This window comes from Saccopteryx leptura, chromosome 1 (assembly GCF_036850995.1).
Source record: "Saccopteryx leptura isolate mSacLep1 chromosome 1, mSacLep1_pri_phased_curated, whole genome shotgun sequence".
Taxonomy (NCBI): Eukaryota; Metazoa; Chordata; class Mammalia; order Chiroptera; family Emballonuridae; genus Saccopteryx; species Saccopteryx leptura.
Window position 1 is genome coordinate 378748250 of NC_089503.1, and position 27617 is coordinate 378775866.

Consider the following 27617-nt stretch of genomic DNA (forward strand, 5'->3'; position numbering starts at 1 on the left):
AGACATGAAATAATGAGGTCTGTGGCATCCTGGTGTTTAAAACTTGGCCGTACATCTTGGAACTGGTAATTCAGGTGCAAAGTGAGGAAATTGCCTGGAGGTGGGCTGGTCTGAGACTGCTTTAATAGTTCCTATTTGTTGTAGTAAATCCAGGCCGGTAGGACACAGGATCAGCGGCTGGGAGAGTCTGGGAGCAGGTGTGCCCTGTGTCATCTCAACCATGCACCCTCCACTGCTCTCCCTGGGGACTCGAGGGTCTTGAGAGCTGGCCACTCCCCCGAGCCTCTACCTATCTCTAGCAGGTGCTCTCCTCGAGGCCCTGGCGGTGGGCAGAGAAAGCCAGGGCTCTGGAAGGATGACGCGAAAGGGAGAGAGGTGGAAAGAAGGAGGGTAGCCTCTCACTTTCCCCCGGTAAGTGCTGGGTGGGGGTGGGGGTGCACGGGGAGCCAAGCAGCAGCCACTGTGCCTGGGCCACCAGGTTGAGCAGGGCTGGGGCTCCTGCAGGGCAGAGATGGTCCCAGCAACTGGAGGTTTCTCCAGGGCGCCCAGCTCTCCTGCTGTCCGTAGAACCCACCTTTTGGGTCTCACGCTTACCCAGTCAGGGCCTTTCCTTCCTCCATCTTGTCCCTCTGGGTAGAGTCAGGCTCAGCTCCTGGGCTTCTCTGTTCCAGAACCACGTGCTGTACCCCCTCAAGCAAGCCCGTACCCCCCAGCACAGGAGTCGGCCTGTGCTGCCTCCACAGGGGCCCTCCTGCTTGCCTTGCCTGTGGGGGGTCTCTCCCTGCCCGGCCCGCCCCTCTTCCTCCAGCAGCTTGGGGAGAAGCTCCCTCCCCTGGGGCCCCAGTCAGCCCTGGCCTAAGGCACCCTGAGGGGCTGGCTCTGTCCCCCTTCCTCTCGGGACTGGGGACTGACCCCTCTCTCTGCAGGGGACTCCGGGCTGCTGCCGCCTTCTCTGCGTGGTCACCACTCACACTTGCCGTTTCAGCGACAGCCTCTGCGGCCTCCATCTGTGGCTCCGAACCCAGGTGGGTTTGGGGAATCCGGGGTGCTGCTGTGGCCCCTCGGACAGTGTCAGCCAGAGAAGTAACAGCGTTGGTCATTTCTTTTCTCCTGGTCCACCTCTCCCTCCACTCAGGACGCTTGGGTCCCTGTGACCTTGTTCCAGGAATTCCCTGTGGCTGACACGAGTGAGTTCCGGGGGTCTGGCTTATAAACAAGCACCATGCTCAGTTCAGGGGCTGCTTCCCCAGCCTGCGTCCTCTCTCCCTTCTCTCTCTGTGGGACCAAAGTCCTTCCTCCCTCTCTGCCGGTAACAGTTTTCTCGTGCTTCTGCTGGGTGGACTGGTCATGGCCAAGGGCCTGGTGCTACAGCCCTCCTCATGCTCCTGACCAGCGGAGCCTTGGCGGGGGTGTGGGGGGCCGGGGCGGGCTGGGGAAGCCTCTCTCCTGGGAAGGGGGCTGCAGGACAGGAGTAGCCAGGGATCACACAGGCAGCATTGTGTCCATTGTAACGTACACTAAGTTAAACAGTCTTTTATCCTGGCTGTCCCTTCACACTCTGGTTGTTACAAACCAACAGTTCCTTTGACCTGCAAATTCATGCCCTTGGGTCGTGTCCACCCACAGCAGCCGGGTTGCCCAGATTTGAGGCTGATCTCAGGCGTCTTCCATGATCTAAGGGTCCCCCAACCCTCAGGGAGAGGCAGAGCCTCACACTCTAGAGCTCCCATCCCAGGACTTGTATCACTCTGTCCCGAGTGGTGGTGGGGGGGGGGGAGTGTGGGCAGGAGGAGGAAGAGAGAGAACCGGTGGAAGGAGAGACTAAGGAGCCGGACAGGATGGCCGGGAAGAGGTCAGGTGAGAGACAAGGTGGGGCACAGTCACTGAATGGACTTCCCACTCGTTCACAAGCTCCTCCTCTTCCTCACTGTCCAGGGCTGTCCCAGTACTTTGGGAGTGGCAGCAACAGCTGCCCCCTGCCCTGCCACGGCCCCAGGGCCAGGGGGCGCTCCCTGCTCAGCTTGGGGTCCCCTCACCTCTTCCTGCCCCACTGAGATCCGGGCCCTCTGAGGAGAAGGCCATCTCTGTGCCCTGGAAGACACCTTCCAGCACCTGAGTCCACTGCTGTGGTGTCGCCTCTGCCCCAAAGCTGAGGACCCACAGTGTGCCTTCGCCAACTTCGTGTCCCCAGGGCGCCAGGGCGTGGACCCACCACTTGTGGGACTCTTCCAGTGCCTGTGGGCCAGCCTGCTCCCACCCGGCTCCCCCCAGCAGGACCAAACCCATCTGGCCGGCACCCTTTCCTAACCTGCTCCTCTCCCCGCCCTCCGGGCTTTTCCTCGGGTCAGCTGGTCACTGACCATCGCCCACTTTGCCATCGCCCACGGGGTCAGTTCTGGTTCCTCTTTCTCCCATCGAAGGAACTACCGTTGGTCCATACCGTATAAACATGTAATAGTTGACCTTTCTTTTTATTTATTGATTTTAGTGAGAGAGGAAGGGAGAAAGAGAGAGAGAGAGAGAGGAACATCGATCTATTCCTGTACGTGCCCTGACCGGGGATAGAACCAACAACCTCTGCGCTTCAGGACGATGCTCTAACCAACCGAGCTATCCAGCCAGGGTATATTTGATCTTTCTAAAAATGACATAAGCTTAGAAAGAATATGGCGACCCAGGAAAAATATTCCCATCCTCTATGCCGCAATAAAGGGCTACTAGCTTTTTAGTACACAAACATGTCTTTCTTTTAAACAAATGAGAATCAGGCAAACATTTCCATTTTCAAAAGGGTGAAGGATATGAACAAGGAATTCATTACAGAATAAAGAAAAAGCAATACGTATGAACACGTGTTCAAAATGGCTGGTAATCAAAGGGCCGCGAAATGAAGCGGACCCCGCGCTTGGCCCGGCAGTGCAAGGAAGATTAAAATAAATGATAATCACATTCCGCACTGCAGCGAGGTAGGGAGAGGGGACCCTCATGAATTGTTGGGAGGACATAATTGATAGCCTCCTCTTGGAGGGCAAGGAGGTGATGAATGAAAAGACAGAGAAAGTAATTTATTCATCCATTCCACTGCTGATGGATACTTGGGTTGTTTCTGATTTTTGGCTGTTGTGAATAAGGCTGTTAGGAACATTTATTTAAAAAGGCAGAAAAAGAAAGCCAAAAGAAGCACCTAGCCTGGGAAGCAGCAGCTCTAAAAATTTTCTAAGTAATTCGACGCGAGTGATGGTTGGCAGTGTTTGAAAAGACAAATCATTGTACAGGACTCAAGAAACCAAAGCCGTTCCCTGCTCCACCATCCCAGGCCCCCAGCTCATTCCCCTGAAGATATTCACTTCAAATCTTGTATCTGTTATTCTGATATTTACTTCTGTATTTTTGCAAGAAGAAAAAAATAAAGCATATACTGCCCTCTTGATTTTCCAGTTTCAGTATCATCCATTAATCTCCAGTTAATAAAGATAAGAATTGAGTCATTTAACACAACTTTCCCACCCACCCCCACTTCCTCTATCTCTAAACTCATAATATGGTCAAATCACAGCTGTCTATAAAATGGATATTTAGATTTTATGTACTCTGACTCTATAAATATTTTTATAGTCTAACCATGTAATGAATGTACTGTGATTATGTTTTCTTTTATATATTTATATTTATATAATATTGATTTTAGAGAGAGAGGAAAAAAGAGAGAGAGAGAGAGAGAGAGAGAGTTATCAATCTGATACTGTGTGTGCCTTGACCAGAGATCAAGCTTACAACCTCTCTAACCAACTGAGGTCTCTGGCTGGGGCATATAACTTTTTATTATTCCCCCAATTGCCTCATTTTTCATTTGTTTTCTTTTCTAAGTCTTCATTACTAATTAATTTATTTAAAATTTTTTTTTAGATTTTGTTTATTCATTTTTAGAGGAGAGAGGAGAGAGAGAGTGAGAGAGAGAGAAGGGGGAGGAGCAGGAAGCATCGACTCCCATATGTGCCTTGACCAGGCAAGCCCAGGGTTTCGAACCGGTGCCTTCAGTGTTTTAGGTCAATGCTTTATTCACTGCGCCACCCCAGGTCGGGCCTACTAATTCATTTCTAAACTCTCCACCAACAGTGTAAATTTTATCTCAGTCAATTCAAACACACGACACCATCAATTAGATCCTTTCCTGAGGGACCCCCAGGTGTGCACTCTGCCTGTGCTGAGGGGCTGCACAGCTGCCCTGGGGTCCCCCTCGTTGTCTTCTCAGGGATCCCTTGGCCTCCATCAAGTATTGGACGTGCTCTCTCCTGAATTTGATAACTTTCTCTTTCTGGGTTTATCCCTCTTTTCATGGGAACATTCCTTCCAATACCTTCCCTTACTTTTGAAATGGCCAATGCCTTTTATTTTATTTTATTTTATTTTTTTACAGAGACAGAGAGAGAGTCAGAGAGAGGGATAGACAGACAGGAAAGGAGAGATGAGAAGTATCAATCACCAGTTTTTTATTGTGACACCTTAGTTGTTCATTGATTGCTTTCTCATATGTGCCTTGACTGTGGGCCTTCAGCAGACTGAGTAACCCCTTGCTCAAGCCAGCGACCTTGGGTCCAAGCTGGTGAGCTTTGCTCAAACCAGATGAGCCCACACTCAAGCTGGTGACCTCAGGGTCTCGAACCTGGGTCCTCCCATCCCAGTCTGACGCTCTATCCACTGTGCCACTGCCTGGTTAGGCGCCAAATACCATTTTTATTTCCAATACATTGACCAAGAGATTTGTTTTTCCTTCTCACTCTGCTCTTGATGCTTTTAGGATCTTCTCTTCTGCCCCCAGTGCTACGAGATGCCATGTGTATTGGTGTAGGGGTTTTGCCATTTATTTTGTGCTGAGGACCCAGGGGGTCTCTACAATCTGGACAATCATGTTTTTAACTCTGAGGCATACATTCTTTATTTCTTAATCTTTCTTTATTTTTTTGTTTTATTCTTTTCCTGTGTGGAATTTCTATTATAGAAATGTCAGGCTTTATAGACCTATCCTGCAAACTTCTCATTTTTCTCTTTTACTTTTCATTGTTTTTGTTTGTTTACCTTTTTGATTGAGGCTTATACTTTTATTACCGTTTACATACAGTGAAATGCACAGCTCTTCAATGTATAATTTGATGGAGTGTTGACACATGCATGCAACCCACTCATATCAATATGTAAAATTATTCATCGCCACTTTATCCCCAGAGGCAAACGCCGTGATTTCTTTCACATAGATTAGCTTTGTCTCATCTAGAACTTCTTATAAGCAAAATCATAGCGAGTAGACTCTTCGGCGTCTGGCATTTTTCACTCACCACGATGTTTTTGAGTTTCATCCATGTCACTGCATGTCTCAGTGTTAGTCCCTTTTTGTTCCTGAGCAATGTTCCATTGCATGAAAATATTCCAGATCTGTTGATCCATTTTTCTGTTGACATTCAGGTTACTTTCAAACCAGGTAAATTGCTTCCTCTAGTGGTGACTTTAGATTTACACAAGGTTGTGACCTGATGGTGTGGCTTTATTTTCTTTTGCGGGAGAAGAAGTCTGAGTTTGAACATTTATAACTATTTTTTTTAAGTGAGGGGAGGGGAGAGAGAGAGAGAGAGAGAGAGAGAGAGAGAGAGAGACTCCTGCATGTGCCCTGACCAGGAGCCACCTGGCAGCCTCCATCTGGGGCTGATGCTGAAACCAATCAAGCCACTGGCTGCCACCCATAGGAAGAGGGAGAGAAGGGGGAGGGAGGAGGGAGAAGCAGGTGGTCACTTCTCCTGTGTGCCCTGACTGGGAATAGAATCCGGGACATATACACTGGACCCACGTGCTATCCACTGAGTGAACCAGCCAGGGCCCCGGTGAGAACTTTTAAGATCTACTCTCTTAGTAACTTACGAACATACAATACAATATTGTTACTTATGGTTGCCACACTGTCCTGGACGTCTTTTTAAAATATACTTTTTTTTATCCTTATTTATGACTCATTGTTCCATATTATATTTCAAGGACATCTCTTATTTCTAGATTATTTGTAGATTGGATTTCTACGACTTGTCCTCCAAAGTACTTCTGAGCTCTTCAGAATGTCTTCATTCATTCTGCATATGCGAATATTTCTTACATGACTCTTCTGCTATTAATTTGATTTTTCATACCATCAAATCTGTTTTTATTGCTTCTACTATGGAATCTGCTGCATTTTTTCTTCTTTCATCACTGTTGTGTCCTATTGGCACCTGTTTCCTTTTTTTTTTTTTTTAATCTAAGTCCATTCTTATTTAATGGTGGCCATGTCCTCTCAAATTGTTTCTGAGTTTTCCTACACCTAGGCTATGTCTGGTACAGAATGCTGAGGTCAAGTGCGGGCCATCCCAGTGATGAAGAAGGAGTGGGCGTCACGTCAGAAAAAGCCCAGGGAGACAGGGCGGGGCTGAGCAGGGGCCGATGTGGAAATAATGTGTGTGTTAGGCAAGTTACTGAGCACTTTCCATGAGGTCCTCACTTAGTCCTCATGACCGCCCTAAAGGCGAGGCTTTATTATTCCAGCCCATGCCCCTGGGCGCCTGGCCCTCCGCCTTGTGCTGAACAGGATAGGGATGGAGCATAGTCTCTGGAGAGCAAGGCGGCCCTCTAGTCCATTGGTGACATTAACGCCTTACTTTTGCTTACACAAAAATATTATTCTCACTGCAATGCCGGGAGGTTGGTTTTAAAGGTGATTGTCGTTGCCCCCAGAGAACAGGAAACTGGGGTGTGGGTAGGTCTTGCGGAGCCCTGAGCCCTGTCTCTGGATGCTTGCGGTGTCTCTGACGTCTGGAGCCGAGGTAGCCGGTGACGAAAACAATGGCAGCCTCAGGACTTCCCAGTCGTAGCATCACATCCTGTTGTGCAACTCTCTGGAGCCTGTGGGTCAGAGTGGTGCCTTGTGGCTGGCCCAGGAGCCACAGGGGCAGTTGGAGTTGGTGTCCGTGAAGGATGAGGAAGACCAGGCTCCCGGGGCTGCTCTGGATGGCCTTCATTTTAGGTAAGGCGACGGGAAGGTGTGAGCAGGTGCGGACCCCAGGAGACCCTGCCAGGACTCTGGGAGATCCCACCGTGAGAACGGTCTCCCTTTTCTTTCGAAGCCCCCGGAGACGTGACCACCCCAGATAGAGCCAACCAATAGTTACAGAAGGCTGGCTTTCTCCACTCAGACGTAGCACAATTGGGGAGAGATGGGGTCTGAGGACAGAGATAAAAGAGGGTGGGAAACAGGAGGTCCATGCATTCTGATGTCATCAGAGCCGTGCAAAACCCTGAGTGGGAAAAATGATAGTAAATCTAAACTTGACATGCTCCAAAATAATGTTGAGTTTGAAGGTGTTTGTTTTTTTTTCTTTCCTATGTTCCATCAAGGTGCTTTTGATATTGACAGTTTATTGCACCCAAAGGTCATAATTCATTCGACAAATACTTCCCAGGGGTCTTCTAAGGGCCAGGAAGTAGGCTACCGCTGAGGACGCAGAAGTGAACAGAGGAGTCCTGTGCCGGCTTCCGTGGAGGGTCTGCTCCCAGGCTCTGCGGCCGCTGGGCTGGAGGCGCTGCTGCCCCCCCTGCTCCCTCCCCAGGCCCTTCCTTCCCTCTTCCTCTTGCACAGCTCACACCGTCACTGAAACTGGGGAAGTTTGGGGCTCTAGTGGCTCCTCCTCTTAATCCTTATAAGCAAAATGGGAAGATAATCAGAGAGTGGGAAAATGTCAACAGTGATGTAAGAATAAGGCTTGCCTTGGAAAAACATGAAAGATCCCAGAGAGGGCGTGTTTTCCGGGGACCCACCACGTTGAGCAAGGTCACAGTCAAGATAGTCACCTTGCAGAACTTGCTCACAGCCCTCGCTTTGGGTCTTCTTGGAGCTGGGGTGATAATCCTGGTGGGCAGATGAAGTTTGATTCCTATGGGCCAGTGTGTTTCCTTGTGTTGATGTTTTCCCAAAGGAGAACTGAGAGAAGGTGGAGGGCTGAGGTCATGTTCTGGTTGTGTCCCGTGGGGGTAGGCTCTGGGTTAACAAAAAGCTCCTTCTAGCTTCTGCGTCCAGGGAACAGAGTCACGGGGCACCCATCCACACCCGGGCTGGGACTGCTCTGGTCCCAAGCAGACAGCTACTGCAGACCACGTAGCTCAGGGGTCAAAGTCTGACTCTAGAGTCAGACTGCTTGGGGTTGAGCCCCGACTCTATAGCTTTCTACTGTGGGACCTTGGGCGAGCAGTAATCTCTGCTTTTTTAAATAGCTTGTGCCTTGATTCCCTTACTCTCGAATAGGAACAAGAGCAATATCAAGCTGATAAGATGAAAGGGTCAAGTTATGAAGGTTAAATGGGATAGTCTTTTAAACACTTAGCAATGAGTGGTGTTGTTGATTTTTAGTAACATATTATAAAGAATTCCTTTCTTGAAATGGTGGATGAAATGGTGCACAGAGAGCATTTTTGCGGTAGTGTCTGCCTGTCCGCACCCGTGATGGACAGGTGAGTCTGTGAGCAGCCTCAGCGTCCTGTAACTAACTCCTGCAATCCCAACTCATTTGGGCTGCTCTAACAAAATACTACAGGCCGGGTGGCTTTCAAACAACAGAAATGCATCTCTCACAGCTCTGGAGGCTGGAAGTCCAGGCTCAGGGTGCCAGCGGGGGCGGGGTCACGTGAGAGCCTCTTCCAGGCTGTGGACTGCTCGCCAGAGTCTTCACATGCTGGAAGGGGAGGGGAGGCGGGTCTCTGGATCCTGGTTCACAGGAAACTAATCCTGCTCAACAGGGAGAAGCACTCCTGACCTAATTATCATCCCTAAGGCCCCACCCCCTAGCACCATCACACTGCGGGTCGGGATTCAACCTATGAATTGTGGGGGAACACAGACTTTCAGACCATAGCATCCAGCCTGCCTAGGGACTTGGCAGATAACTTACCTATAGCATTAGTTAGGAGAGTAGGGCTTCTCAGTGTTGCAGAGGTGGAGAGTGGAGCCCCTGTATCTTCCTCAGAGCCAGCACAGTGCCCGGCACAGAGTGGGTTCTCGCCCACGGTTTGGTGGGTGCGTGAATAAACGAGCGAACCAAACTTGGTTTCAGACGACCCTTAGCCTCTCTGCTCACCTGTCTCTTGGAATGGCTTTTCTGACCAGAGTTCACGGGCATCACCAGGAGTTTATTTTCAAGGTTTCCTTAGAAACTGAAGTCTAGTCCTAGAATTGGCCTTCGAACTACCTGGATTCACTTTTTTTTTTTTAAATTATTCCTTTTTCTTTTTTTTTTTTTTCAATTATACGAGAGGCGAGGAGGCGGAGAGACAGACTTCCGCATGCGTCTTGACCAGTATCCACTGGGCAAGCCCTCTACAGGGCGATGCTCTGCCCATCTGGGGTGTGGCTCCATTGCTGGCAACAGCTATTTCAGTGCCTGAGGCAAGACCATAGAGCCATCCTCAGTGCTTGGGGCCAATTTGCTCCAACTGACTCCTGACTGAGAGGGGTGGAGGTGAGGGAGGAGAGAACGGGGAAGGGGAGGGAGAAGGGTAAGGAATCAGATGGGCGCTTTTCCTGTGTGCCCTGACCGGGAATTGAACCCGGGATTGATTGATTGATTGATTGATTGATTGATTTCTCTCTTTTCCTTCCTTCCTTCCTTCCTTCCTTCCTTCCTTCCTTCCTTCCTTCCTTCCTTCCTTCCTTCCTTCCTTCCTTCCTTCCTTCCTTCCTTCCTTCCTTCCTTCCTTCCTTCCTTCCTTCCTTCCTTCCTTCCTTCCTTCCTTCCTTCCTTCCTGTCACTCATGGAACCTGGGATTTCTACACGCCCAGCCAATGCTCTACCAGTGAACCAACCGGGCAGGGCTGGTTTCACTTTCCAACTACTCAGTAGTCCTTGAGTTAGGTCTTTCCAAGGTCAGGCTGAAGTAGGTGGGCCTGCTAGAGCTCTTGGCCCGTGGTGAGGTGAGCATGTGAGCGGGCTGTGATTATAGCCCAGGAACTCCAGCAAAGGGGCAGCTGTTAGGCCTTGGCCGGTTGGCTCAGTGGTAGAGCATCGGCCTGCCGTGCAGAAGTCCCGGGTTCGATTCCCGGCCAGGGCACACAGGAGAGGCGCCCATCTGCTTCTCCACCCCTCCCCCTCTCCTTCCTCTCTGTCTCTCTCTTCCCCTCCCGCAGCGAGGCTCCATTGGAGCAAAGATGGCCCGGGCGCTGGGGATGGCTCCTTGGCCTCTGCCCCAGGCGCTGGAGTGGCTCTGGTGGTGCGACAGAGCGATGCCCCGGAGGGGCAGAGCATCGCCCCCTGGTGGGCAGAGCGTGCCCCCTGGTGGGCTTGCTGGGTGGATCCCCGTTGGGCGCATGCGGGAGTCTGACTATCCCTGTTTCCAGCTTCAGAAAAATCCAAAAAAATAAAATAAAATAAAAGGGGGCAGCTGTTGACATGCTTCCAGGCACACTCTCAGAGCTACCGCTCAGGAGGGAAGTGTGTGTTTGCAGTAAAGTACTAATAGTGGTGATAGTCTGAACTAGAATTTCATTCGGCATGACTGTCCAGCTGATAACCGGTGCTCTGTGGCAGAAGGTATCCCAGGCCCGAGGAGGGACACTGTCGTCCCTCAATAAAGTTACAGAGCCCTGTGAGCCCAGTTGGAAACACAGACCTGGGTCTTCTTCTCACTGCTAAGCAACCTGGCCCTGCTGTCAGCAAGGTTCCCTTCAATCAGACTGGATCATTCCCAACTCTAGGGTGTTAATCTGATTCAACCTTCAAGAGTATGATTGAAACTATTGTCCCTGTGACCCAAGGGTTCTCAACTGTGGCACTACTGACATTTGGGGGGGGGATGTTTCTTTGTCATGGGGCTGTTTTGTACATTGTAGGATGTTTTGCAGTATTCCTGGCCCCTATCCATTAGATTCCAATAGCACCCCGTACTCCCAGGCAAAATTGTCCTCAGTGGAAATATAGCATTTAAAGTTTCATATTCCACCGACTTATCAACTCCAGCAAGGAAGAGCATTATTCTTAATAGCTACAGCAGTCATCTCCAGGAGGGTTCTAATTGGCTCAGCCCTAGTCATGTGCCCATTCTTAAACCAATCAGAGTGGCCAGGGTGACGGGGTTCTTTGATTGGATAAGACTGTACTATGTATGGGTCCATCCTTGAGAATGTGGACAGCCCTGTCAACAAAGCCACAAAGAGTGGATCCCCTGAGAAAGGTGTTTTGATACCCAAGGAAGGCACCGAGGAATACCAGAGAGTCAGATATCTCAGTCTGCCATGTCCTCAAGATGGCTGCCGCACTGGTTTTTCAATGGTTTCTTGAACTGACCTCTTTCTCCTGACTTAGATGGAGTCCCCCTACCTGTCGGGCTGCTCTCTGCTGGTGTTGTGTCTGCACATCCACTCTTCTCTGTGTGTGTCTTTCTCTCTAATCTCTCCCTCTCATTGTGCCGCATCCTCATAGTCTCAGCATACATCCTATGTCCTCTCTCTAATCAGGCAATTTCTTCCTCTCAGAAAAAACCATTTATAAAAGTTGATTTGCAAGAACCATATGCAGCCTAGCTCTTGTAGTTAAAAAACGAACAAAAAGTACCCACAGTGGAAAGACCTGGCGTCTGGTGCTTGCTTGGGTGGTTGAGGAAGAAAAAGAGGTGGTTCTGCCTGACCAGGTGGTGGTGCAGTGGACTGGGATGCAGAGGACCCAGGTTTGAGACCCCGAGGTCGCCAGCTTGAGCGCTGGCTCATCTGGTTTGAGCAAAGCTTACCAGCTTGGACCCAAGGTCGCTGGCTTGAGCAATGGGTTACTTGGTCTGCTGTAGCCCCACAGTCAAGGCACATATGAGAGAGCCATCAATGAACAACTAACGTGTCGCAACGAAAAACTAATGATTGATGCTTCTCATCTCTCTCCATTCCTGTCTGTCCCTCTCTCTGACTCTCTCTCTGTCTCTGAGAAAAAAAAAAAAGAGGTGGTTCTCCCCTTTTCCAAAGAGAGGAAAGGAAAGCTATTCCTTACAGAGCCTAACTTGGACCCCCTGCTTACAGAACTCCGAGTTGCCGCTACATCAGAAGAGGTCTATCACCGAACAGAGGGGCAGACCCTGATTGTGGAGTGTCCCTTCACCGTCTGGAAGTACCCCAGCAACCGGAAGGGCTGGCAGAGGCTGACAGACGGAGGGAAGGTGGAGACGCTGGCAGAAACAGAAGGGACTTCAAGGATTACCACTGAAATCCAGGTGGGGAAGTACTTCCTACAGGATATCCCCACTGACGGCATGCTGCGTGTCAACATGGCCGACCTTCGAGTGGAGGACTCTGGATTGTATCAGTGTGTGCTCTACCAGCCTCCCAAAGACCCCCTCGTGTTGTTCCATCCTGTCCGCCTGGTGGTGACAAAGGGTGAGTGAGTGACCCAGGCCTGGGCTGTAGAGGGTGGGCGAGCCGGACCGGTGGGGCGAGGGGCCGTGGTGGTAGCCGCAGCTGGGGTTCGGGGTTCCCAGCAGACTGTTTGCCTCCGGGAGCTCCATTTCCTTTGAGGTCCCTGAGAGGCATTTGGCCCAACAGTAAGAAATGGTTTCCATGTGTGGAACCCCTCTTGGGTAGTAGAGGCTTATTTTGGGTGCTCTTATAAGAAGCGGGGGTACAGTGAAAGAAAGGGGATTGGTAGATTTCAGATAATTTAGTCTCGTTCTTCAGGTCTCCTCCACGTGGAAGTCATTTCCTCGGGAAGCCTCTGTGATCCACCCTCCCCCTCCCAAAGACGCCTTTGAGGGCCCTCCTATGTGCTTACAAAGTGGTTCTCCTTGACCTTACTGTGGGCGCAGACCGACCGGGGGTCTGATTCCCCATACGGACTGATTCAGTAGGTCCAGAGTGGGACCTAGATTCTGCCCTCCCAGGTTCCATCGTCCGGGTCCGTGGTTCCCGTTTGGGGTAGCAAAGCTCTAGAGCTCACCTTGTACCCCTCCTCATGGACAGCACTGTCTCACTGGGTAGTAGTGGCCAGTTTATCTGTCTCTCTCGTTCATCTCTGAGCTTTTGGAGGGAGGAGCCTGTGCCTTGCTCAGCTCTAAATCCCCCCAGTGATTAATGTAGTAGATGTTGATCTGAGAAATTAAGGAGGGCAGAGGAAAGAGAGATAGGTCTAAAAGTTCCTAGCATCTGGGGAATCTTAAGCCTGAAGAAGACAAGGCAACGTATGCCATATATTAGTAAAAGATGACTTGTGAAGCAGAGTGGATGTTAAAAACCAGACTAATCAAGGAATTATTCTTGAAGAAGGTGGAACAAACAGATTGGTGAAAAATAGCAGGTAAGTGCATTTCCAATGACGCGAACAGAGAATTCCTCCCTCTTTCTCTTTCTCCCTTCCCTCTTTCCTGTCACTGACCCAGGAGGACCCCACACATTAAAAAAAAAAATCTTAGCAAAATTAAACCTTGCCTCATGAAAGTCTATGTCATTACCCTCCTCAGCTCCATTTACCCTACCATTCTTCCATCCATCCATCCATCCATCCATCCATCCATCCTCCAATGTGTCTTTTTGCAGATCCTGCCTCAGACAATAAGCCTACCCAGAGTGTAGCTCAGACTTCCGCCCTTCCTCCTGTTATCACCACCAAGGCCCAGCGCAAGCTCCAAACCAGCCCCAGGACCGTGACTAAACTTCTGCTTATGCCAACAGCCAGCTTCTCGTCTCCTGGCCCTGGAGTCAACACCACACATGGGAGGGATGTCATCGGGTATGGTTTCCAGGTCTCTGGAGTGGGTGGCGAGGGCAGGGCTGGGTTGGATCCCAGCTAAAACCATTAGGGAAGTGGAACCAGGAGCAAAGGGAACCTAGCAAAGCATATCTATCATACCCTAGCTGAGTCCCACAGGGGGAGCTCAGTCCTGCAGAGGGTCCTGGGGACCCACAGGTCACATCTAGAGTTGTCTGTGTTGGGGGTGGAGAGGCAGATTATTTATAGTATTATTTATATTATTTCCAGTCCTCGGGGAGGGTGGCCCAGAGGTACATGAATTCCCAGGCACTGCAGGGGTCTGACAGCGTGTGTTCAATCTCTGGAAGGGCTGTGTGCTGGCCCAGGAGGGTGAACACACCCAGGAGCTCCCTGCATGAAAATGTAGATAGGTTGGGAGGGGATAACGTGGGACACCGGCCCGGAGAGACTGGAAGGAGGTGGAGTTATCAGAGCCCAGAGCTGGGACCCTCCCACAGCAGGGCTCAACCTCTGCCCACCTGCACGGAGAAGCGTCAGAGAGGCGCTGGGCTGGCTGGCCCCTGCCCCACGCCCTGGCCAACGCCCCCAGAGGCTGCACTTGACCAGGGAGGCTGCATGCAACATTCAGTTTCCCAGGCTGGGGGTGGATGTCAGCGTCAGAGCGCCATTTCCCGCTCTCTGTGGCCATTATGTCGTTTGTCCCTCTGCCAGTTTGTACATCCGGTTTTCAGTTTTGTGTCGGCAAATGTCAATCCTAAAACTGCTGCTTTGCTTTATTCCTTACCTGTGCTTGGTTTTCTATTTCTCAGTGACTTTCTTATTATTAAAAAAAAAATGTGTTTAAAATTTTCGCCCATCTTTGGGAGGGGGGATTATTTTCTGTAAGGTATAAACCGCAGAAAGGGCGACTTTCCCTTCATATGGCCACCCAGGCTCCTCCCCCTTCCTGCCTGCCCACTGGGCTGCCCACGGACGACCTTCGACCTTCGAAGTTAACTCTTCCATAGCCCGGGATCTGTCTCTGGGTTTAGGTCCGTTTCACAGCTTCCTTACTTCTCTCTTTGTCCCGTGTCTTATCAAGCAGGTGAGTTGTGCTAGAACCTATTTCCATGTCTCCTGATTCTAGACAGGCCAAGTGTCCTCACTCATTTCTTTCCTTATCTTATCCTAGCCACTGGCATGTACCCAGGACCTTTGAGTCATTTTTGCTAAAAATCTAAACAAAATTCATGATGGGATTTTTGCCAAGGATTGGGTTCTTCTCAGTTGATAAATGAGAACTCTGAGACCAAAGAAGTGTGTGTGTGTGTGTGTATGTGTGTGTATGTGTGAGTGTGTGTATGTGTGAGTGTGAGTGTGTGTGTGAGTGTGTGTATGTGTGAGTGTGTGTGAGTGTGTGTGTGAGTGTGTGTGTGTGTGTGTGTGAGTGTGTGTATGTGTGAGTGTGAGTGTGTGTGTGAGTGTGTGTGAGTGTGTGTGTGTGTGAGTGTGTGTGTGAGTGTGTGTGTGTGAGTGTGTGTGTGTGTGTATGGGGGGGTGCTCTCCCAGGAAGTGGGTCATTATGCTGAGAATAGAAACTAGGTTTTCTGTCTCTGGGACCTCTCTCTCTTTACTCATCACAGTGGAGGAGGAGCTTAATCAACCTGCCTTTTCTCCTCGTGGCCCTGTGCTCTTTACTGGGTCAACTTCCGATTAGTAGTTTGAAGAAATGAGAGAAGCTAAATGCACAGGGCGGGCCAGGATGGGGAGCACGCGGATACAGCCAGTCGTGTGAAGAACCTTGCAGAGGAAAACTCAAGCGTGAGGGAGCTTGGTCGCCGGGGGCAACATTCACTGCTCTCTGTCTCCCCCAGGGTCTCTGTCACCGGCATCATCACGGTCGTGGTGTGCGGAATCCTGAGCAAGAGCCTGGTCTTCACTGCCCTGCTGGTTGTCACACAGAGGACACTGGGCCCCTAGGCCCACGAACCTACACAAATGCCCTGGAACTGCCATCCACGTCCATCGGGCAGTTGTGCCAGAGAAGAGTGGGGAAGGGGGGGAAGGACGGAAGGGGGGGGAAGGGCGGACAGGGGCTGAGTTGAGCCTGTAACACGGGTTCTTCCCGAGGCTCAGGATCCCACCTTCCTGGCCCTGCTGACTCCCTTCATGGCACTAACAACCTTGGGGCTTCGCCCATCAGAAGAGAAGACACAGCCCCCAACTTGCCTGGGGCCCGCATTCCCCCAGCAGCTCAGGGTCTGCGTTAAAATAAGACAGAGGCCAATGCCTTTCACTGTCACCCGCAGTCCAGTGAGGGCCGTGAGGCGCAGAGGACACAGCTGCCACATCCGCCTTGGTCCCTACCCTGGACCACTGCGCCGTGGCCTGCCCTGGACAGAGCTGCTCTCCTGGCCACCGGGGCCTGCCTTTCTTCTAGAACCAGATGCTTGTATTTCTCCCTTCATCTGTGGTCCTTTCCAGCGCTCCCAGAAGAGGCTGTGGGAACCATGCAACGAAGAGAAGGCACGACGCCACAGGGAGAACGCAGCATCTGGGAGAGAGGAACCGGGTGAACCGGAAGGCAGCACCCTGGGGCAGTGCTGGGCGGATGAGACAGGAGTCAAAGGACGCGTGTCTGTCATTGGGTCCTCAGAGCGACCGGTCAGGCATGGAGGTGTGTGGCCGGAACGCGACCACCTGAGCAGCCAGTCACCACTTGCTGGCAGGAGCAGAAACAGAAGAGCTCCTTTACTGGAGGCTAAGCCTCGTGCACAAGCGACGAGCCGGGACTTGTGCCTGTAATGCCTCCGCGTGCCTTGTTCCCGTGTATCGCACGAGGGGCAGGGACGGTGGGGTGACGAGGTCTCACCAGTCAGGCTCCCGGGGCCCTTCCCCGTGTGCACGCCCAGCCCCCCCACGCTGCCTTCCTCTTCCTCTCTGGAAAAAAAAAAATATGATGGGTCCTTTTAGTCCAAATCAGCAATGACCAAGGCCAATTTCATATTAAATTCCCCAAGGACAAACACACCCTCCAGCACATAATCCACCATGTGTTAGGAAAACGTATTCTTACACTCAGTGTGACTTTCCCCCACTGGAAAACGATACTGAATGCTCAGGTACAGGTCGGCCTGTCCCGCCCGCCCTGCCCCGTCCTGATCTGCGGCTGCCACCGTACGAGGACGTCCCCATCAACCGGAAAGCAACGCTCTGTCGGAAGCCTCCAGGAGGATGGCACTGACCCAGAGAGATTCTCTCTGATCCTTTGACTTTGAGGCCATCCAAAGATGTGTGAAGGAATTCATGTCTCTTGAGAAACACTTTTTCCAGAAACTTCCTCTCAGCGCATCTATTTTACCTGCCTAAGAGAGTTGAGCGGCTCAAAGGCAGTAACCACAGGGCCTGAAGTGTTTGTTTTCTGAAGTTGCTGGTCTGGGACCTTCGGTTTAGCAGGTCCAATGCTGTCCCTGCTCACGAAGTCAAGAAAAAAGGCCAGGGCAAGGGAGGTGCCATTGCTATGTGTCATCTAGGAGAGGCAGAGCGCGTCAGGGCAGTGTTTCTGAACTCTAGTTCTTAGACGACCTGCATCAGAGTCTCCTGAAACATTTGTTTAAAAGACCGGTGGTGGTGCAGTGGATAGAGCATCGATCTGGGATGCTGGGGTCCCAGATTCAAAACCCCAAGGTCTCCAGCTTGAGCGCAGGGTTGCTGGCTTGAATGAGGGACTATCGACCTGACCCCAAAGTCACTGGCCTGCAGCCCAAGGTCACCAGCTTGAGCAAGGGGTCACTGGTTTGGCTGGAGCCCCCTAGTCAAGGCGCATATGAGAAGCAATCAATGAACAACTCAAGCAATACAACTACGAGTGATTCTGCTCATCTCTCTCCCTTCCTCTCTCTCTCTCTCTTTCAAAAAAATAAAAATTCCCAGCCAGGGCACACAGGAGAAGCGCCCATTTGCTTCTCCACCCCTCCACCGCGCTTTCCTCTCTGTCTCTTTCTTCCCCTCCCGCAGCCAGGGCTCCATTGGAGCAAAGATGGCCCGGGCGCTGGGGATGGCTCTGTGGCCTCTGCCTCAGGCGCTAGAGTGGCTCTGGTCGCAACATGGCGACGCCCAGGATGGGCAGAGCATCGCCCCCTGGTGGGCAGAGCGTCGCCCCATGGTGGGCGTGCCGGGTGGATCCCGGTCGGGCGCATGCGGGAGTCTGTCTGACTGTCTCTCCCCGTTTCCAGCTTCAGAAAAATGAAAATAAATAAATAAATAAAATAAAATAAAATAAAATAAAATGCAGATTCCAGGGGCCTCTTTGTTCCTACTGAATCCCAGCATGTGCGTGCGGCTCTCTCTTGGTGGTTCTCAAGCTTGTTTGGGAGTTAGGATTCCAGGAAGCCATCATGCTCTTTACCCAACACCACGACACACCCATCGTGGTGAAGAGAACCAACTGCATAAGTTGGTGTGCTTGTGTGCTTAACTCAATTATCAAGTACGTGGTGCTTAAGTCCAATGTATTACACTTGCCTAAGGAATTAGGTACGCTAAACCGGAAGACAAATAGTTGTGCTGGATGCTGTCGCGTTGGCACCTGTGGGCCCACTGGCCGTCCTTTTCTTTCCTGACCAGGGTGGGTTAAATCCACAGGCCCCCTTGCCCACCGGCTTCTGGTTGGACTTGGCCAGTGGGCAGCATGGAAACTGAGCAGAGGATGGAAAGAGAGTGAGGGTGGGGTTTTTATTCTCTGGACTCCCCCGCTGTGGAATGGCTGCTTTTCTCTACCGGGGGCCCCTTTAAGGCCCTCACCAAACAGCTACCAACTCCAAATTCGGGCAACCGCTCCATCCCTGTGCCCCTTTAGGCTTAGAAGTGGCAATGATATCCCTGTCACTTAGCCTCTAGATATTGCAGCATCTCTTGCCGATTTTCCCAAATTCTATCACACTTTTATCAAACACATTTCTCGATTACTCAGTTTCAGTGAGCCACCATTTCTTGCTGGGACCTTGACTGAGACAATGGTGTTATGTGGTTCATTACACAGGCCTTGGAATTAAACAACACCCTCGAGATATGTCTGATCGGGAGGGATTCAGTTCGTCTCTCTGGGCCTCATGCTGGAGAGATTCCTGATTGCCTCATGGGCAAAGGAACCAACACCAGCCATGATTCTCGGTGCCAACAACTGAACCCAATTCCGGCTGTCTCAAGCAGCCAGGGAAGTTGGAAAGATCCCAGTAGCTCACAGAGTCACTGAGAAGGCTGGAGGATCAGGTTTAGAAAACAGCAGAAACCGAGAGAGAATGGGACAGCTGAGGTTCTGACGTGAGACAGTCTAGTGATGAACTTGCCGTTGACACCACTGCTCCCGCACACTTGAAGCCACCAAGTACTCACCACCATATATTCATGGACTCTCAACGTGCAGTCATCTTCAACTGGCCCTGCATCTTGTATCGCACCTGTAGGACCCCGAATCCTGGGCGGACTCATGCATTTGGCCAAGCTTAGGTCAAGTCACAAGCCTGTGTCATAGGTGCTGGGGGGAAGGGGCAGGTGGAACCCGCCTCCATATCAATGGGGGGGGGGAGTGGAGCTCTGTGTCCTGGTGAGGCCCACACATTGGGGCATATCCCCCAGACAGAACAGGCATTGGGAAACCCAAAAGATGACAAATATTTTCCACACAGCCTCCCAAAGCTGACAGGATTAAATGAGATACCCTGGGTAAGACACCTGGTACACATAGGCCTTCAATCCATAGTACTTGTTACCCCCAGTACTATTATACCATTATAATTGTGTTCTCCATGCCTTTGCCTAGACCGGGGGCTCAGGGAAGCATACACCTCACATACAGGCGGGGTACCCTGAGAAAGCCATGGGGCCCCTCTCACCTCATACAGAGCTTCCATAGGCATCGTCTGTTTCGACAACTTGCCTAAGGAATTAGCTCAGAATCCCCTGGGTTGCTTTTTTTTTTTTTTAATTTATTTCAGCGAGAGAAGGGGAGGCAGAGACAGACTCCAGCATGCACCCTGACCAGGATCCACCCAGCAACCCCTCTAGGGGGGATGCTTTGCCCATCGGGGGGCATTGCTCCATTGTTCAACAACCAAGCTTTTCGTAATGCCTGAGGCAGAGGCCATGGAGCCATCCTCAGTGCCCAGGGCTAACTTGATCCAGTTGAGCCATGGCTTCAGGAGGGGAAGAGAGAGAGAGAGAGTGAGAGAAGAGAGAGGGGGAGGGGTGGAGAAGCAGATGAGTACTTCTCCTGTGTGCCCTGACCTGGGCTGCTTTTTTAAAATGCAAGTTCCTAGGCCTTCTCTAGACTTACCAGATCAGAGTCTCTGGGGCTGGAGCCCAGGCATGTGTGTGTTTGCCAAGCTTCCCCGGGATTTGGTCACATGCCAATCCTTGAGAACAACGGTGTGGGGTAAAATTAATGAAGGTGTGTCATCGGGAAGGTTGAATGGGTCTTGAAGGGCAAACCAAAGGTGAATGTCCCATTCATTCCAGACAGGGTGAGTGGCAGGAGGGCCTGGGGATGTGGTGGTCAGTGTCCAGTGATGAGAATGCCTCGGTGACCTGAGGAGGTGAGTGGAGCAGCGGTGGGACACCAGGTGGGTGCAGATGTGCTGTGGCGGAGAGCAGGGAGCTAGCGAGTGGCGGAGAGCAGGGAGCTAGCGAGTGGCGGAGAGCAGGGAGCTAGCGAGTGGTGGAGAGCAGGGAGCTAGTGAGTGGTGGAGAGCAGGGAGCTAGCGAGTGTTGCCCAATAGGGCTGTGACCTAATGAAAACGGGAAGGAAGATTTCACAAGGGCAGTGCTCTCTCTCTTCTCCTCCTTCTGCATTTTCCAGAGCTCGTCCCTCTCATCACATTTCCCTTGGGTTTCTCAATTGCATAGTAACCGCTAAACCTCTCAGGGAAGACGGAAAATAGCCCTATGGGGTAACATCCTCCAGCCAACGGCCAGAGCCGCCAGCCAGCCAGCACACAGCAGATAGGATGGGGAGGACGCGGCTCAGGGGGTGGCCCCGGCTGCTGCTGCTGCTCTGGGTCTCAGGTAAGGCGAGCGGGAGAGGGGTGCAGGTGGCCAAGGGAGGGGCCCACTGAGCGGGGCTTCCTCTCACTTCCATAGGAGGACGGGAATGCACGTGTTAGAGACGGGAATGGGAATAGGAAGGTAATGAGTGCAGACTCTACTGCTGGGCCCTGACCCAGCAGGAACGAGTGATGAAACAGACGATGACGATGGTGATGCAATGGGCTGTAGGGTCCATGGCAGGGAGGGTTAGGAGGAGACAGAGGTCAGTGCCAGCTGGAACCTATCAGTAGATGCCCTCTGGGACCAAAGAGGGTGGCTGTGGGTGGAGAGGAATGGGAAGAGCATTCAGCTTTTTCAATTTTTTTTTTTTTTTTTACCTTTTTATTATGAAGAGTTTTCAATCTACAAAATATAGAAAGAATAGCCACCATAGATTGGATCCGCTACATTCGAACATTGAACCATCATCAATATTTTGCCTTATTTGCTCCATGTGTGTGTATATTCCTGACAATGCTGAACCAGTCAATTCACAGGAGTTTATAGAAATCTTCAATTGTTCCTAAGTGCTTGAAGAAGGCAGCACTGGGACCCGTGTGTGTGTGTGTGTGTGTGTGTGTGTGTGTGTGTGTGTAGGGATGGTGGGAGAAATGGTGGCTCAGTGAGCACTGGTTTCTCATTCTAGGACTCCGAGCTGCAGAGGAAGAGGAATCACAGTGCCTACTAGAGGGGAGGAACCTGACCGTACAATGTCTTTACAACACGCTCTTCGCCTCCAGCCTGAAGGCCTGGCAGCGCGTACCGAGCCAGGGCCCCCCGCAGACACTGATCAGAACGAACACTACAAGCCTAAGTAAAAAACTGGTCCAGAACGGACGATACCTGCTGGAGGATGATCCCAGCAATTCCGAGTTCAAGGTCACAGTGACAGAGCTGCGGCGGCAGGACGCGGGACTGTATCAGTGCGCGATTGACCTCTCACCCCGGACACCCCGAGTCCTGCCTCCTCGGATCCGGCTGGCACTGTGCGGAGGTGAGCAGCGGAGAGAACCCGGATGGGGCAGGGGTGTGGAGGCTGCGCTCCTTAGTCTCAGGCCGGGGCCCCATCTGATGCCGGGGCTGCTTGAGAGAGAGAGACAGAGAGAGAGAGAGAGAGACAGAGAGAGAGAGACAGAGAGAGAGAGAGAGAGAGAGAGAGAGAGAGAGAGGAGCACAGAGTAATAGGAAAAGATCTCCACCCAAAATCAGAGCACCCGACTCTTCTGTTCTCTTGCTTTGTGACTTTGAGAGTCATAGCTCCCCTCTGGACTCCAGTTTTCTCACCTGTTAAGGCAGGAAAGTACGACTAGGTGATCTCAAAAAATCCTCTTACTCGATGGCAGAGCAGCTGCCAGAGGAACCAAATAACCAAACACGGACTCTGCACGTAGCCAAGCATTACTGCTGCCTCGTGTTCAAGGGAGGAGGGCAAAGAGCTCCTCACTGCGCCTTTCGGTCGTGCATGCAGCTGGAATCAGACAGAGACCCGTTTGATCTGACTGTCCTTGGTGAATCCTGGAGTGGGCCAGGGTGACCAGTAAAATACTGTCCCTTTTCCTCAAAAGACACGTAATAGATATTAGACAGCAAGATGAAGGGCTTTTCAGTGACCTTGAGTGGCTTCTCGCTGCTGGGGGCACGGCCCATTCTCCCCCTCCTCTTAGAAAGTCTGTTTACCCACCTAACCCAACACTCCTGCCTCCAGCTTCTCAGTAAACCTGCTCCTTGTGAGCCAATGAGCCCGAGAGGTCCCCACCACACAGTGGGCGGGAATGGAGAGGAGCCACTGAACCCACATAATAGAAAAAAAGCATCCCCCACTTCTTTAGGAACAGCCAGTGATGCCCAATAATTAACAGGCTGGTTACAAATGATTTAAGCGGTCAGTTAAGCGGTTCCGTTCTCCTCTATTCAGAAACATCTCATTCACTTTGTTTTACTACCCACACACGTGGGAGCAGGGAAACTGTTACAAAGGCACGTGAGTCTGCGCAGGACAAGGAAACACGCACTGGCCGGGATTTCTACTCCCTCGCAGCCCTGACCCGGCTCAGTGACCTGGAGCGGGCCCCTCGTGGGTGCCCTTCTAGACTTTCTCCCTTGTGACATTCAAGGGGTCCAGTTCTCTGGGTTTCTCCGTGTTGAAGTTTGGAGAAACAAAGGCCTCACCTTTTGCCCTTGGCAAAGCCTGTCTGCTCCCGTAGACAGCCTGGGCCCACCAGGTCTGAATGTATGGCTCACTGGAAAGAGAAATGATTGAGAATGACTGAGGCCATCTTGTTGAATGAGAACGGTATCAAGGTGAACACAGAATAAATGTGAACGTGATTGTTTTCATCAAAGCACGAGCAGCAAGCAGTGGGGTTTTCAGGGCAGCTTCGTATTTCTTTTCCCCAGTAATTGGAGGACATTTTAGGCGGATGTAGCTAAGGAAACTGAGTCTCGGACAGATTGTCCCTGCCTGAAGGGTTTCATGATCTCCCAGGGGAAACCCTCTGACAAGGACACGCGCAGTCAGCACTGAGGTGGCGTGGGGGTGGGGGATGGGGGGGATGGGGAACGGCAGCTGCACAGTTTTCAGTTAGGTGACAACAAATGCACAGAGACTTCTTTCTGGAGTGGTGCTGGGCCTAACCAGAGCTCAACGGACCTCACCTCCCTGAACTGTGGGGAACCCGTGTGTATTTTTCTTCACTTTTCCAGGGACGACACAGCAGCCGATGCCCATGCCCACAGACAGAAATTTGCATAACGGGACGCTAAATGGAGGTGATGGATGTTGTCCTCCCAATCCTACTATAGAAAGAGAGGCCTGAAGTGGGGATTTAAGGGAGAGAAGGTGGGCCACGGGAGGCAGCAGGAGGGAAGTTCTCTGCCCGATGGAAAGCTCCACAATGGGTCAGAAGCAAGAGTGGAACTTGTTGGGGACATGGTGAGCGGGCCAGTAGACTGTGACAGGCTGGGTGGACGTGAGAACTAGGAGCTAAAAAATTAGGTCCTGGCCAGGTGGCTCAGTGGATAAAGCATCGTCTCGGTATGCCGAGGTGTGGGTTTAATTCCCGGTCAGGGCCCGTAGGAGAGGCAACCAATGAGTGCACAACTGAATGGAACAACTAAATGGAACAGCGAGATGATGCTTCTCTTTCTCTCGCTCTCTCTCAAATCAACAGAAAAATTAAAATAAAACATTGGGCTAGGCTCACTGGACAACACTCTGAAAGCTGAGACCAGTAGGATGTCATAGAAATACACAGCAAAGAGCCAGGAGATCTGGGTCCTTGTGCTGGTTCTGCTGCTGTTTCCTGAGTGACGCTCCTTAGGGGTCAGATTAGAGCAGGGGTGGTCAACCTTTTCATACCTACCGCCCACTTCTGTATCTCTGTTAGTAGTAACATTTTCTAACCACCCACCGGTTCCTTAGTAATGGTCATTTATAAAGTAGGGAAGTAACTTTACTTTATAAAATGTATAAAGCAGAGTTACAGCAAGTTAAAGCATATAATAATTACTTACCAAGTATTTTATGTCAGATTTTCGCTGTTTGGCAGAATAAATCTTTATAAAACAACTTACTATAGTTAAATCTATCTTTTTATTTAGACTTTGGTTGCTCCACTACCACCCACCATGAAAGCTGGAACGCCCCCTAGTGGGCGGTAGGGACCAGGTTGACTACCCCTGGATTAGATGCTGGTGAATGTTGCTTTCACCTTTGACTTTCTAGGACCCTGTGAATGTTTATCCCCCAAATAGAGTATAGTCCCGTGACAATAAACTTGGGAGATGCCTGCTCAGGCTATAGAAAAAAAAAAAAATTGTCCCAAACATCTTAAAGGTCCCTCTCTGGTTCAAATGAAGTCAGCCAGGTTTTGCCGACAGCCTGACAAGCTCAGGGTAAGCTGTCTCATCCCATCTTTATCAGGCATTCTCTGGGTAACCGGTAGGGGCCTGGTGTCAGTCAAGGCCCTCAAGAGCTTTTCATCTCTTTTGGAACACGACACCTACCAAAGCGATTCCACCCTAAAGGGTGATCTGGATTCAGCATACGTTGTCTCTGAAGGAGGGTCATTGCACAGAGGGCACACGTTGTCTCTGAAGAAGGGTCATTGTGCAGAGGGCACGGCAAAGCAGAATAATACTGTAGGATAATTAGCTGGGACCGCTGGCTCAGGCCTCACTTGTGGGTTCCAGAGAGCCAGGCTAGACCACTTGGGGGACTGTCTCCTGCTCCAGGCAGGCCGAGGGAGTCCTGAACCCCAAGCAAGCCTTGGATGTTACTTCTTCAAGGCAGCAGGAAGTCCTGGCCACCAGCCGCAAAGGAAAGGAGCTGGGGATTGGGGAGCTAAGGTCGTAAAGGTGTGTTATACCCCTGAAGACAAGGCACCACCTGGGAAACGTGGGCCGGGTGTGAATGGAATCGGAGCTACCTGCGGCCTCTTTCTTGGAGTTAAAGGAATGGGATGGACTGAAGACCTTCCCTACCCGGAGTTGCTGGGGTGTGGGGGCCAGACGTGGGTGTAGAGAGCACTCCTGAGAGGAGGAGAATCTTGGAAGGTAGCAGAGGAGTAAAGTATGCAGAAGGGGGGATGGCCGCTATGCCAGGAGCAGGTGGCGGGAATGCACACTCAGTGTGTTGGCTCCGAAGGTAGACAGGGTGGCTCAGCGGAGAGGAGGGTGAGGTTAAAGCAGGGCCGTGAACTCAGGCTGTGAGGGCTTTGAGTGCCAGGCAGCCTTGTGCACTTTGTCCTGTAGGCAAGTGGGAGCGCAAGGGCCTACCCTGGCCCTTGGGGTGGAGGAGTGAAGGCCCAGTGTCGAGTGACCCAGGAGCTGTGTGCAGGAGGTGTGCGGAAGGGAGATGTTCCAGGCAGGAGACCAGGTGGATTCCTTTAGAGGCCAGAGCCAGGGCAAAGGATCATGGGAAAAGTAAGGCCGTGCCTCGAAGTATGTGAATCCCTGCTCAGCTGCTCTCTTGGCAGGGAGGCAGGGGGCAGGCTGAGCTTCAGGGCAGAACACTCGGCAGACTCCCACCCTTTCAGATTCAGGAGGGCCAAACCCAGGATACCAACGCTTGCGCTTGACCTTCCAGGCGGGCTGTTCGCCTTTGACCTTTCCAGCCTGCCTCTGCTGACCATTGTTCTGGCCTGTGGCTTCATCCTGAACAAGGGCCTGGTGTTCTCAGTCATGTTTGTCCTCCTTTGGAAAGGCTGTGCCTCAGGTGAGTGGGGACCTGGGCGAGGCTTGCGGTGGAAATGAATGGTAGGGACCTGGGCGGTGGCTGCAGAAGTGGGTTTAGAGGAAGCCTGTCCCCGGGGTTCCTACACTTCCATTCACGGGATTGTTTGGACAGGAGGCGGGGCCAGACCCCCCAGAACGATGTGAAAGGCACTGGGCCGGGCTCCCCAGGACAGGAGGACCTGGGGGTGGGAGAGGCCAGTGAGGTTTTTGCTGCGTGGCCACCAGTCTTTTCTTCAGAGGAGGCGGGGAGACTCGGGGCTGGCACGAGTGGATCATTTTCAAATCCTGCCCCTTTCTCTCACTCCTCAGGCGAGCCAAACCCAGGGAAGCAGCCAGCCGAGCCTTCCCGGAGCTGACGGGCATCCCGCCTCCCCCAGCAAACATTTATTCTGAACGTTTATTCTGTTCAGCGACCAAACGAATAAATCAATCTCTCTCTCGGGGAAACAAAAGGCTTCCTAAACTTGTTCTGTGAGACCCCTGCCCAGCCCTTTTCTGCTCCAGCAGTGAGTGGGGAAGCCTGGGGCTGGGTGGAAAGAGACCCACTGAGCCAATCAGAGGCCAAGGAAATGAGACATGACTGTTTGCATTAAATATGATACAACAACTGGGACTCACAGAGTATCATTCAAATAAATCTTATATTTGATCCCAAACTCACTCTGCTGGGTACGGCTCTGGCCCTCTGGTAAAACCTACAGCAAGACTCCTCACTCTTCTGGTCATTAAAAAAAAACAAAAACATTTTACTTACTTATTTATCTATCTGTCTATCTGCCTATCTATCTATCTATCTATTCTTTATTTAAGTGAGAAGAGGGCAGATAGAGAGACTCCCACATATGCCCTACCCGGGATCCACCCAGCAACCCCCATCTGGGGCTGATGCTCTGCCCATCTAGGCCCATGCTTGTAATCCAGCTATTTTTAGTGCCTGAGGCAGAGGCTTTTATTTTATTTTTTAAATTAAATTGATTGCAGTGACATTGATAAATAAAATTATATAGTTTTCATCTCTTGATCATTAAAAAAAATAGACTTTATTTTTTAGAGCAGTTTTAGGTTCAGAGCAAAACTGAAGAGACAGTAGAGTTCGCCTGCAGCCCCTGTCCCCACACATGCACAGCCTCCCCCACTCTCAGCATCCTAGTCCACACACATGGTCACCCATGGACATACTTTACCATTCTTCTGGTTTAATGTGGTTTTTTTAAGTTTTCCCACCTTTACCCCCTAGCTCAGGGGTTGGGGACCTATGGCCCACGAGCCATATGTGGCTCTTTTGATGGCTGCATCTGGCTCGCAGACAAATCTTTAATAAAAAAAATAATAACGTTAAAAATATAAAACATTCTCATGTATTACAATCCATTCATTTTCTACTGCTCATGTTTGTGGTTGTGGGTGGCTGGAGCCAATCACAGCTGTCCTCCGGGACAACACCAAATTTTTATTGGATAATGCGTAACGTACATGGGTCATTGTATGGCTCTCATGGAATTACATTTTAAAATGTGTGGCGTTCATGGCTCTCTCAGCCAAAAGGGTCCCGACCCCTGCCCTAGCTGCACT

General features: G+C 51.2%; 2 protein-coding genes and 1 non-coding gene across 4 annotated transcripts; all 3 read left to right on the forward strand.

The window, feature by feature from the left end:
• Nucleotides 1-6927: 6927 nt before the first annotated feature.
• Nucleotides 6928-15761, forward strand: LOC136389578 (triggering receptor expressed on myeloid cells 1-like). 2 transcript variants are annotated; one of them, XM_066361414.1, is made up of 4 exons: nucleotides 6928-7042; nucleotides 12068-12421; nucleotides 13574-13766; nucleotides 15602-15761. In XM_066361414.1, the coding sequence occupies exons 1-4, from the start codon at nucleotides 6994-6996 to the stop codon at nucleotides 15705-15707; spliced, it is 702 nt and encodes a 233-aa protein (XP_066217511.1). In that variant the 5' UTR covers nucleotides 6928-6993; the 3' UTR covers nucleotides 15708-15761. The 2 variants fall into 2 exon arrangements, with proteins under 2 accessions (XP_066217511.1, XP_066217512.1); XM_066361415.1 differs by having other exon boundaries at nucleotides 13709-13766.
• Nucleotides 10041-10116, forward strand: TRNAG-GCC (transfer RNA glycine (anticodon GCC)). The gene has a single exon. It is a non-coding gene; the product is annotated as a tRNA-Gly (tRNA).
• Nucleotides 15762-20708: 4947 nt separating the features above from the next.
• LOC136389579 (triggering receptor expressed on myeloid cells 3-like) lies at nucleotides 20709-26639 on the forward strand. Its single transcript, XM_066361416.1, has 5 exons — nucleotides 20709-20789; nucleotides 21457-21804; nucleotides 23514-23579; nucleotides 25897-26025; nucleotides 26355-26639. The coding sequence occupies exons 1-5, from the start codon at nucleotides 20732-20734 to the stop codon at nucleotides 26399-26401; spliced, it is 648 nt and encodes a 215-aa protein (XP_066217513.1). The 5' UTR covers nucleotides 20709-20731; the 3' UTR covers nucleotides 26402-26639.
• The last annotated feature ends 978 nt before the right edge of the window (nucleotides 26640-27617 follow it).